At 35.4% G+C, this 12,603-nt stretch overlaps 1 protein-coding gene across 1 annotated transcript in view; it reads left to right on the top strand.

The window, feature by feature from the left end:
• Window positions 1-12,603, top strand: part of ESCO1 (establishment of sister chromatid cohesion N-acetyltransferase 1) — a 31,298-nt gene that overhangs the window by 3,937 nt on the left and 14,758 nt on the right. The window contains exons 5-6 of the mRNA XM_010281502.1: window positions 573-636; window positions 2,731-2,845. Of these exons, the coding sequence (XP_010279804.1) occupies window positions 573-636; window positions 2,731-2,845 (179 nt within the window). The remainder of the gene's footprint in view (window positions 1-572; window positions 637-2,730; window positions 2,846-12,603) is intronic.

Genomic DNA, 12,603 nt, shown 5'->3' with positions numbered 1-12,603 from the left:
GTTTTTTCTCGCCCCCCCCCCCCCCCCCCCAATCTGAAGCTGATTTTGAGTGCACTGTTTAACTCTTTAGCTTTACTAAATAATTTTTTTCCTTGCCATTGTAGGATATTTTTGAAGGGCAAGTACTCCTAATTGTACAGTTAGAGAACGTAAAAAATGTTTTTTCTTTCTTTTGCTATTCTTGATTGTTTCTTTTCCTTAAGTGTTATAGAACATACCTTGGGTGGGGGCATACTATACATTTATGATCCTAATACTATACAGAGAGCTATTTATATGGGTGTTGGTATAAACAGATTTAAACTCATATGTAGCTTCACTGCTGGCCTCATTTAGCTGCTGTCAAACAGCTCTGCAGAGCTGCTGTGTAGAAGATGTTGAAGAAAATGTCATATTTTTTTAAGTACATGTGGAGAAACATCTGAATGCTGCCTCAAGGTCTTTTTTTATTGGCCATGAACAAATTGCAACATTATCTTGAATATGTTTTTGCGAATCACTATTTGTGTAGCTCAAATTTCCTTTGCAACTAAAAACTTTATAATGAAGTTACAATCTTTGATTAATTCTAGGTTTGGCTCCCAAGCAGTTGATGGAAACTTCACTTACAAATCAAAACTCTGAAATTGAGAACAGGTATAGTATTTCATACATTATGAAATTACAGTAACCTTCCATAGACTTATGAGAGGTTTTATTATAGGACTTCTGTTCTATTGTCTCTCAGCCACTTTCATTTTACCCAGTTATTAAGGGATGTTTTTGTTTTCTTAAGAAAATTTAAGCAAGTTATTTGTAACTTGCACACTTATTTAAGAGAATTGGGAGAACATTTCTAATGGTCTCTTCCTCAAATCAGATGATAACCAGAGCGTATGGGAAGGCTTTACCTCATGATTTTCACTTACTGAATTATTTCACTTATTTCTGGAAGAATTTTCTAATCCTTAAATTACGGGAATTGTGTATATATGAAATATTATTAGATGGTGAAGAAGGGATTTGATTTGGGATTGTTTTGTCATTGCTGTGAAATGGAGACAGCTGCCATATAAAAGAATGATTCCTGTTCTTACTACTCACAGTTAAAATCTACGTTTTATCCTTGATCACGTTGACTGTTGTAGTTTTTGAACAATTTTGACATAGTCTCTGGTTTGTAGCCAGTTACAAAATAAAGACAATAATTTCTTCATACCTGATACCTTCAACAGTGACATAGTTGGCACAGTGGTTAGTATATTGGCACTGTTTTCTATATTCATAATGGAGACAAGAAGAAAAGATGCGGTTCATTTTCGGTACATCTATCTGAGGCCAGATTAGCACTTATGACTAACCAGCCCTTTTGTACATGTTGAAAAACTCTACTACTATGGAATTTCATGGAAGATGCATGATAAGGTAGATGTAAAACTAGTTAAATGAATATTTTTAGATTTTTCAATAAATATTACATTAACTTTCTCATGTTTTATTCTCAACTGCCAAACAGGTTCATGGTATCGACTCAAATTTATTAACTTTATTAGCTGATCAAGCCCATATTGCTTTACTATTATTTGGATATTTTTTTTTTCTTTTGAGAGCTTTCTTACCCTGCTTTCCATATGCTATCCAGGATTTAAGCCATTATTCTTCCTGTGGTACTCCTCCCACAACACAGTAATGTGCATATCTCCAGCGTAGCTCTCTTTAGGGCTTTGTAAGAAAAGGTTGCAGCAGGAAAAGGCAAACCTTAAAGCAGCTACTTAATGCAAGTGTTGGAGCACATGACGGAAATAAAAAAATAGCTCTGATTTAGCACAATAAATGCTGTTTTAAAAATGTGTGGAAAGAGGTTTTGGTGTGGGTTTTTTTTTTTTTTTTTTGAAAGCTCATGGAGTTAACCTGCTACATGTACTACAGCAGCTGCTACAATTAAGTGTTTGGCCCTATATCCTTACTTTGCTCAGAAACAGAAAACATGTAAATACCTAGTTGAAGTATGAGTGGTTTTGTGTGTGTTTTGCTTTAGTGATCTCCACGAGTTTTATCCAAACCTGGAATTAATGTTATTTTTCACCTGAATATAGTAGCAAGTTCATAGAGTAGCTTTGTTGTTGATATATTTTATTACTTCCCAGTGTTTCTTTTCAGTCGTGACAAGGGGAAATGTAAACTGAGTGAGACATATTCCAGTGATATCCATCTATTTATTCCCCAGGTCCTCCTCTCCCTCCCTTCAGTGCCAGCCATTAGAAGAGAATAAGTGTGAACTGAATTTAAGAGATTTATGATACCTGTTTTATATTGCCCAGTTATATTTGTGGGAATATTTACATGGTCTGCTTTAGCAGCCTGATGTACGATACCTAAAACTAGAAACCTAAACCTTACGTAGGACATATGTAGCATTAGGCACTGTCAGTCATCATCTGAAAATGACTTGGTTAAATGCTTGTGACTAACCTACCCTACTTGATTATAAATCTAATATTTCAATGTTTTTTCATTTTAACAAAATCTTGTAATTAGGCTAGTCACAAACTGTATTTTTTGCTTAATCCTTTTATTTTCTTATTTTTCCATTTGAATTACAAACTAAAATACATAGGACTGTGTTTTGGGTAATTAACTTGGATTTGCATTTTGTTAAAGTTTAATATACTCATCACAACGGCTTTGAGTATCTTGGATGACATGTATAAGCAGTCCCTTTTTTCACGTGAAATGTATTTATATTTCAAGGGTTCCATTGTCAAATCCTTCATTAGCATCAAAATGCAGTACCGTCCTACCATCTGAGGAATATATTCAGAAGATAAAAGAAGCAGGAAAAGATGGTGATAAGCAGCTGATCATAGTAAGTAATACCCTTTTAGTAAGGCTTATAGCTTCTTGAAGAAAGTACTTTGAATTTGCAGTGCTGTATTTTTGTGAACTTGTCTAGAAATCATTACTGGTACATACTACTATTACCATTGTAAATGATTTGTGAAAGTAGAACCTGTGCTAGATTGTCATTCAATGTTGATGAAAAAATGGTGGCAGATGGACTTAACATTTAAAGCTGATTCTTGTTAGACAAATTTCTGCATTTTTAAATAGAATGGTTGGCTATTCAGTAAAAATACAGTTGTTTTAGGGAGAATGAATTTGCTTTTACTTATGTGCAAAATCTCAGTTTCTTAAAATTTCAGAATTATAGGGGGAGGTGCATCTGGCAGATAGTGTGCAAAATTAATATCAACAGATTTATTCCTGCATCATTCAAATGTCCACTGTTCTAAGACAAACTTAAAGATGCACTCATTTTCACCAGAATATTTAAGCAGCAATACTCGTTTGACTATTTGTTCTTACCCTTTTTGCTTTTAGCTATCAAATGCAGGTATCTCTTAAAACAGGAAAACGCAAAATGGGAAGGGAGAGAGTGACACACAGTCATTTTTCTATCTTGTAGAATCACACAACCTGATAGCAAAACAATTGGAGGTTTTGGTTGTGTTTTGTTTTGTGTTTTTAATAATCCACACATCAGAGAATCCTTGAGAAATGAAAGGCTGGAGCTGGGAAGCTACAGAGTGAGAGGAATCCAGGCCGTTAGGAAGGAGGACTCTGTAGTAAGCTTCTTATGAAATTACCTCTCACATGTGTAACTGGTGGTCTTGCTAAATTGCAATTTTTTTATGTAATACATGGATTATACACATGAAAATATTAACTAAAATAGAACCAGGTGAATTCTGAATACTCTTGTATATCCATACTGAAATATTTTAAAATCAGAGCTTCTGAGAACTAAATTGATAAACACATCCTTGATTTGCCTAAAATGATACAAATCTAGGCATTGGAATGCCCAGTCACAGGGTGATAAATGGACTGTATCTAACACTTAAGAATTATTTCAGCTGTTGCCTCTTTGAAATCCACTTTACCAACAGAGTTAAATGCATGATTAAGTATCTTAACTATATTAAAAGGACTATAAGACTATTCCTTTTCATTTAAGTAAAGCTAACTTAATTTTTTTCTCGTACAGTAATAGAACTTGATTGATGAGTTGCTAGGATCTTTGACAAGAAGAAATACCTAACTTTCTGCTTAGCTATTGAAGAGAGGTTGTGTAGCTCTCCTCTACAGTCATATAAAGAGATTTTTTGCAACATATTGACTATGCTGGTAGTATTCTTGTTTTCAGCCCAAATTAGGAGAGTAAATTTTTTCCCTAGGTATTCAACAATAAAAGTTTTATTTACTTAGAAAAATTTTAGAATATAAAGAATGGGTCATCAGTGAAGAACACTAGGGAAAATGGGAGAGAACTAGTCTCTTGTTTTCTGTGTGTATTTCTGGAAAATGCAAGTAAGCACTGTATTAATTTTTAAATGTGAAAGTAACAGCTTCATAATATATATATTAATATATAATATATAATAATATATTCCAGCACTTCATACAAATCTAATTCACTTTGATTTCATTGAGTTCAGAGTAGGTTTTTTGGTAATGCCTGTAGCTCACTTTACCAAGAAAACATTAAGTAAGGGATTATTTGTTATTCTTTTCTCTGTTATTCTCTGTTATTCTTTTACCTGTGGGAAAACTACTTTTAGCATTGTCAAAACATATAGAGGAACCCAGATATTTGTTAAGCCATTTTGTAAAATACTATCTTTGACTTATAGTTACTGTGGAGACGAGACATAGTTATGTCTAGAATAGTTTGTACTAGCATCTGGAGGGCAAATATCAGTAAACTGACTTCTAAAGTACCAGACTTTGCTGGTACAAATACTCAGAAGATTAGGAATTAAATGAATGTAATAAAATAAGGTATATTTTGTAATTAATGATTTTGTTTGCAAAGCCATGGTGAATTTCTTAAATGTGGATTCTGAATGGCTGGGCTTCTTTTTTTTTTTTTTTTTTCTTTAGGAAATATTTTCAAAGGTGTTTATGTACTTCTGTAACAATCTTCTGAGAACAGAGAAAAGATTCATTTGGTTTAAAAGCTGTTCAGGTTGAAATTTCTCCTATACAGAGAGCAGTCTTAGTACACACAGTCAAATCACTTAAATTAGCTCGTTTATAGTGTCTGTAAAAAAAAAAGTATAGGTAATTGCTAGAAATAATTTTTATTTCAAATTTCTTGTGTGTTGTATTAAGAGATGTTTCATTAGTCTTTAACATGAGCAAAGTTGGGAAGTCATGCTTTTATTCTTAGCAAGGAGCATTGAACTTGCACTTCGTTACACTTTTTAAAAAAATTAAATGCCTGAAAGGTGTGATTTTGGACTCTCTAGTGTGAGATCTGAGCCTTTTGGAGATCCGTCAAGACAGTCCATCTTAGTGTATGTACAGAATCCTTCTTTTCTTTTTGCAACTGAAGCAGAAAAACTAGTTGGGCATAGTTTGACTCACCGCATGATACACTTCCTTTGTTTTCCTGTTTTTTGCTATTGAATTTTCCTAATCTTTAAGTCTTTCCTAGTATTTAAGTTTGACATCTGTCCTTTTAATTGCTTTTACAGTGTTTGAGGCTCAGAGGCTGGGATGTTACAATATTGCCTGTGTATTCTAACCTTTTAATTTCCTGAGCTATATTTAGAGAGATGTTGTGGTAAAACATGTCTTTGTTTTCCACAATATGCTTTATTATTTTTATATTTAATCCTAAGATGTATCTTACCTTCCTTCTCCCATATGATTGCTATAATGAATAGATTAATTTTCTATTTTTCTTAAGTAATATAATCTTTAACAAGCTTTAAGGCTATTTGACTGTAACAGCAGTAAAATAATACAACTTCTGTTTGTAGAAGAAATATTTAGTAGCTGTACTTGCACCATTCTCTTTCTTCCTACACATCATCTGTTTATCTGAGCAGCTTTCAAACAAATTTGTAGAGGTACAACTAAGACAAAAGATGAGTTGTTTCTGTTTTCTTCAGATTTGCTTGCTGTCACACATCTTAAAAAGCAAGTCTCTTCAAAGCCTAGAAACTTCAGCTGAAAACAGCAAGGAATCTAATGCTAGAATAAACTTCATAAAACAAATAGTGACAGCAAAAAAATTGTGTTCGAAGTGATGTGCAAAGATTTAGGTTCAGACTGAGGAGAGTATGATCTGTTTTTCTGGAGTAAAGAAATTAAGATTGAGGCTAAAAATATGTTATGTTCCAAATCCATGACTTGGTGGTTAGAGAAGTAGTCTGTTCTGAATATTTGTGAGCTGTATCCTCTTACACATCATTTAAATGTTCAGTTGGTAGGTTGGCAGGTTACGTGAAGCTCCATATTTATAGAGTAATGCACTAAAATTTTTCTTTACTTTCCAAGTATTTGAATTAGATGTGCAAATATGAGAACTTGAATATGAAATCATCTGTTCCTTTAACTTCTGAAATAGAAAGAAATACAAATGTGCAAAGCGTATGTTTTCAATTTTCATAAAATGAGATATGCTTTACATCCAAAACAAGGAAAATCAGTTGTTTGCTTCTTGTAAAAATTCTGCTTGCCTGCTGGATCTAGTACAAAATTTTGACCATAAGAACAGGCATTTATAAAAGCATTAATGCTACAAAGAAATGTTCTAAATAATGACCCATGAGGTACAGGGATACTTCTTCCATTTTATGCCAGTAGGAAGACTTGTTCCTTGGAAAATTAAGCTAGTCTTTTGAAAATTATACTAACCAATTTCAGGAAAGAACGTATAAAAAGAATGAACAGTGAAAACAAGTCACTGGAGTGATTAAAAGGTAATATAGCATTGTTGTGGTTTAGCCCCAGCCGGCAACTAAGCACCACACAGCTGCTCCCTCAGTGGGATGGGGGAGAGAATAAGAAGAGTAACATTGAGGAAACTCATGGTTTGAGATAAAGACAGCTGAGTAAGTAAAGCAAAAGCTGTGCATGCAAGCAAAGCAAAGCAAGGAATTCATTCACTACTCACCATGGGCAGGCAGGTGTTCAGCCATCTCCAGGGAAGCAGGGCTGTGTCACACAGATTGGTTTCTTGGGAAGACAGGCACCATAACTCTGAACGTCCCTCCACACCTTCCTCCTTCATTTTACCAGCTTTGTATACTGAGTATGATGTCATATGGTATGGAGTATCTCTTTGGCCAGTCTGTGTCAGCTGTCCTGGCTGTGTCCCCTCCCAGCTTCCCGTGTACCCCAGTCTTCTTGCTAGCAGGCCAGCACGAGAAGCTGGACTGTCCTTGAGTACTTAGCAACAGCTCAAAACATCAGCACATTATCAGCATTTGCTCATCCCAAATCCAAAACATAGCCTCACACTATCTTCTATGAAGAAAATAACTCTATCCTGGCTGAAGCCAAGACAAGTATTACAGAGAATTTTCTGCCTTTCTAGAGATCTGAGTTAACGCCTGGATGCATTAAATGTAGATGATCTTTGTAAGTATCAGCAAATGCATGTATTAGGGTTGCTTAATGGAAGGTGCTTTTGATTCTGATATTTGAATTGGTGCTGTATGTGGAAGTGATGTGCAGGCTAATTCAGTTTACACATTTGGATATCACACTTGAATTTTTCCTTACATGTATTTCGGTTAAACTTGACCATAGTTTCCTGTTCGACTGAAATAGGTAATATATGAAGGAAATATTTAAATTTAAGCTAAAAACACAATCCTCAGTGGAAATAATACGTTTAAGAGCAATTTCTTATGAGCCTGAAGAAAGTTGCATGATGATCATCTAAAGTTGCTGTTTTCTTCCTTAAAGTCTAGTTGGCAATTTCTCTGAAGAATTTGGGAATGGCTTTTGTGCAATGTTTTGTTGTTCGCATTAGTTAAGTACTGCCTCTTTTCTTTCCTGTAACCCCAGTAAAAACAAGGCAGTAGTTACTGCATAAGTGACTGGGGAGGGAATGTGGTAGTTGAGAGCATTCACTCTTCTTCCCACCCAAATCTTACGCTTTGGGACAGCTCTGCTCTCAGAGGGGCAGTAATGGCCATCCTTTCTTATTATCACTCCTTCCCATTTCTACTTCACTGCAGCAACCCAGCTTTCTCTAGCAAATTCAGGTGGGTTGTGTTTGGTGTCCTTTGTCCTGAAGGTGAGAATGTTTTGTAAGGTTAGCTGGGGACCTGATACAGGAGTTTGGGCACCCAGGCTACTAACATTGTGTTGTGGGTTAACCCTGGCTGCTCACTCCCTCCCAAGCAGGATGGGGGAGAAAACTCATGGGTTGAGATAAGGACAGTTTAATAAAAAATGCAAAAGCCTTCTGCTCAAGCAAAGCAAAATAAGGAATTCATTCACTACTTCCTCTCGGCTTGCAGGTGTTTAGCCATCTCTGGGAAAGCAGGACTTCATCATGTGTAAAAGTTGGGAAGACAAATGCCATAACTTCAACATCAACCATCCCCCCCTTCCTCCCTCTTTCCCCCAGTTTTTCCCCCTCAGCATGGGGGGGGTATGGGATACCCCTCTGGTCAGTGGGGGTCAGCTGTCCCTGCTGCATCCCCTCACAACTTCTTGAGCACCTCCCAGGCTACTCGCTGGCATAGCAGAGTGAGAAACAACAAAAGGCTGTGATGTAAGGCCACAGTAAGAACTGTGCAGCAATAGCTAAAACATCCCTGTGTTATCAACACTGTTTTGGTCACAAATCTAAAAGATAGCACCGTAACAGCTGCTGTGAAGGAAATTAACCTTATCCCAGCCAAAACCAGTACACATTGGAACATTCTCTAATATTCTTGAACAATGCTTTTATATGGGTTGAGAACGGATTAATTGTCCATTGTAAATATTGTACAGATTTGTTTTTTAACTTTGTATTTTTTTTCATACTGCTTTAGCTAATGACCAGTGAGAATAACATTTCATGATGGATAATGACCCTCCATTTTCATTTTTCAAATATGTTAAATAAAATTAGATATATGCAACTTCTGAAAGTTTTAAGTTGATTTATAGCCTTTGGCTAAAAAAGCTTTTCGGAAAGATGGGTACTGGTGTTGGGGGTTTTTATTGGTTAGTTGATTTTTTTGTTAAATTCCATAGTCTTCATTTTGAAGTGAAACTTGTTTCTGAGTTGGGTCATGTCTTCTGATCCTGCTGGTCAGCAAGGGGATTTACCCATCAGCTTCAGTCTTGAATGCATCTTCCGTTGAAACAGCATTCTTTGACCTTTCATTTTATGTGGAGAGCCCAAAAATCTTTTTGTTGTTCCTTCCTGCTCTTCTTGTATTTCCTTTCCAGCCTGACTGTTTCTATGGCTGGGTTTTATTCTTTGCTCTGTGAAAAGACTAGAGGAAAAAATAATCTTCCTCTAACTAACACTAGGTAATCAAGAAGGAGGTGACCTAATCTGTGCCTGAAGAGAGAGAAAAGAAAAAAAAAAAAAAAAAAAAAGAGGAAAAAAAGAAGGGCCCCTTTTCATCTCCTACAGAGGCACCAAATGCCTTTTTTGCTTGCAGGGCTCCTTATTCCACATATGGAGGATCAGCAGACATGCACCTTCTCAAAGAAGATATTGGTAAGACTTTTCTTTCTGTCTAACACAGAATTAAGAAACCCTGCTGGATGTTAAGGCAACATTGTCACAGTGTTCAATTACAGTTAGACTTGAAACAGTGGATCTCATATATCCTGTGATTATATTAATGAGGATTGCCTGAGATGTCAGAAATGCTTAATTACCATCTACATGTGCAGAATTTGCTTAGAAATAAAAATATCACTGCTCTTTATTGTTACTGTTTAGAAAATTGAGTACACATTTTTCTGCCTGCAGCCCCTCATTTTCTTAAATATTGCTCTGAAAAACATTTCTCTGAGTTCTGAGAGTCAAACCTCTTGCATCTTTTTCTATTTGTGACAAGTCAACAGTTTTTTCTCCAGTAGCCAGTATCTGATGTTTGCTGAGAAGATGCTGTTCCTCCTTGGCCCAAATCCCAGTTTTAAGTTTTTTATTTATTCTCATATATGGTGCATAAGGTGTCCTTGGGGTGTGGGTTGTTTGGGTTTAGGGGTGGGGGGAGTATTGGTTTTGTTTGTTTGGTTATTTTTTGTTCCTCTCTCCCCATTAGGAAGGGCTTAATGCAGTATTATTGTTTGGGAGCACTTTTTCCCTCTTGATACATGTCCTTTCCACTTCTCCTTATGCAATGACATCAGGTTAAAAATAGTCCAATTCTGTAGATGTTTTGTTAAAGTTCAAAAATGCATTCTTCATAATTCCTGACTTTATTTTTCACGTCCTGTTTTTTTTAGTTGTAGTCTGCATTGGATTTATACAGCTGCCTCTCTTTCTTTTTTTTTTTTTTTTTGGCTGAAGCATTATGTCCTGTGGTGCTGCTTTGAAATAGCCTTTCTGTGTAACTGAAGTACTATCGTCTTTACTGCCCTCAGGATGCTGTAAAGGATTTGCTAAAAAGTATAGTCAGCATTTGTTAGCACTACAGAGTTGAAAAGATTGCTTTAGATACTAGAATATGTTTTTCCTAATAATTCACATAACAGGTCTTTAACCTCTGTGTGTAGCCCACTGATACAGGTGAACGCATGTAAAATAATAATATTAGTGAAATCCTTAAAAAACAAAAACCAAACAAAAAAACCCCTCCAAAAACCCAAACCCACTGATACCAGCAACATCCAAGAAAGATAGACTGTAAAATACAGTATGGCAGTACTATTCCAGGCAACTAATCTGTTCCTGGAGATTTGCAAAACAGCAATGTATTTGCAAGGTAAGATGGGATGAGCTAAGGAGCCTGACAACTTTGAGGATATCCTTGCCCCAAATTTTTTGATGACTTCCTACATAGCTAGGTTTTTTTGGCTTGAAATTTTTGGTAGTAAACTAGTAGGTATTTAAGCTAAATTATCTTTAGCTTCTTGATCATTTGAACAGAAGTTGTTTCATGAGAGTTACTGCAGTACTGATAATGTGCTAAGTATTTTAAGAGTTGCTTTATATAGCTGATTTTCTAATTTATATGTCTTATTTTTTTTAATTGTATTCCAAGCATCAAAGTAGACTTCCTCTTATCCTACCCTAGAAATAGGGGCTATGTTCTTCATCTTTGAGATAGGAATTAACTAAGTTCAGTTCAATTGGTTCATCTTAAGATAATTGCCATTCTGCTGAACTGCCTGTTTTTCATCTTTCATGTATAAACCCTTGAAATTAATATTTTGGTGGCCAGATGGGTACTTTGTTTTGAACTATATTGCTGCTTTAAAGAAGTCTGCAGGTAAAATGTGTTGGAGTCAATTTTTACACATTTAGAATCCTCATCTTATTCTGACACTTGCATATCTAACCTAAGGGTTCATATTTCCTTTTTCCTTCAGAAAATATAATGTACTCCTGTTTCTCCTTCTGTATACAAGTAGGAATGTATAAATTGACATACCATTAAAGCAATGACTTCTCAGATTCAGCTTCTTTCTTTTGGCTGAGTTCCATATATATGCTTTTAAAGAGAAGTTCAACTCTTGAGTTTGCCTGGCCAGTTGTACCTTCAGTCTCTTCTTGGCAAGAAACTGGTACCTACATTTTAGATTTCACTACTGACTGCCTGAAAGAAGTTGCTGTTGTGTGGAGAACTGAGCTGTCATCTAGCTCTTAGATGTACTTAAACATATCTTTGAAGATGGAAGGACTAAGAAGTGATTTGTAAACACTTTTGCTACGTTGCAAAATGCTTTCTTCTGTAAAGTAGGCTTTTTTGCTATGAATGTTTTCAGCTCTTAGAAAACAAAATTTAATTCAGCTGATCTGTTTTCTTGCAAATTGTGCACTTTCAATTTGTGCACACAGATCAATTTCCTTTAAACACCCTGAAGTCGTCTTTTGCTTATATAGTATGCTATTTTAGAGAATAAAATAACTTTTTGTTTCTCTATTACTTGTGATATATGTTAAAATAGATTAAAAGTGACATTTCTTGCTGCTTACATTAACTACATTTGGAAATTGAGTTTAAGAAAAAGAAGTATTTGAGCATTAAGCCATAACTTAAAACATGCCTTTTTGGCTAGAGACTTCAATCTAACTGGTATTCTGCTGTTTGCAACAGGCACCCCATGCACTTGACACCTCACTCTTTATTAGGCACTGACGTCTCAACCTGAACATACTTCCAAATTAATAACACTTTTAAATGAATAAATAGCAAAGCAGTAGGTACTGAGTACTGCCCTTAAATTGGTAATAGTTGGTTATAGAGTAGGAGGATAACCTAAAGGGTCATGAGTAAAATGATATAATCTTCCCTTTGTGTTGTAGCTGCTATCCAGCATCTGAAAAATAAAAATTACGAACTCTCTGAAATTAAGATAGCATGTCAAACATCATAGTTAGCTGTTCCCAATTAAGACTTAAGTCCTGAGAATATATTAAATGAGGCTTTTAGTCAGTGAAGAGAGGGATAAAAAAAACATGATGCTATTTGATTGCCTGGGAATATTTGGTTTTCATAAAAACCTAAAAGGTAGTCATCAGCTATAGCAGCTGTATTGCTGATCGTAACGATTATTTCCATAACTTTTGTTTTTTATAATATCCTTCCAAACATTCAGGAAAATGGCTAAACTTTGGACCCCCCTCAAAGGAACCCACAACCA

Source organism: Phaethon lepturus, unplaced genomic scaffold, assembly GCF_000687285.1.
Source record: "Phaethon lepturus isolate BGI_N335 unplaced genomic scaffold, ASM68728v1 scaffold14742, whole genome shotgun sequence".
NCBI lineage: Eukaryota > Metazoa > Chordata > Aves > Phaethontiformes > Phaethontidae > Phaethon > Phaethon lepturus.
The sequence above is the reverse complement of the archived record's forward strand: the minus strand, read 5'-3'. Positions and strand labels throughout refer to the sequence as shown.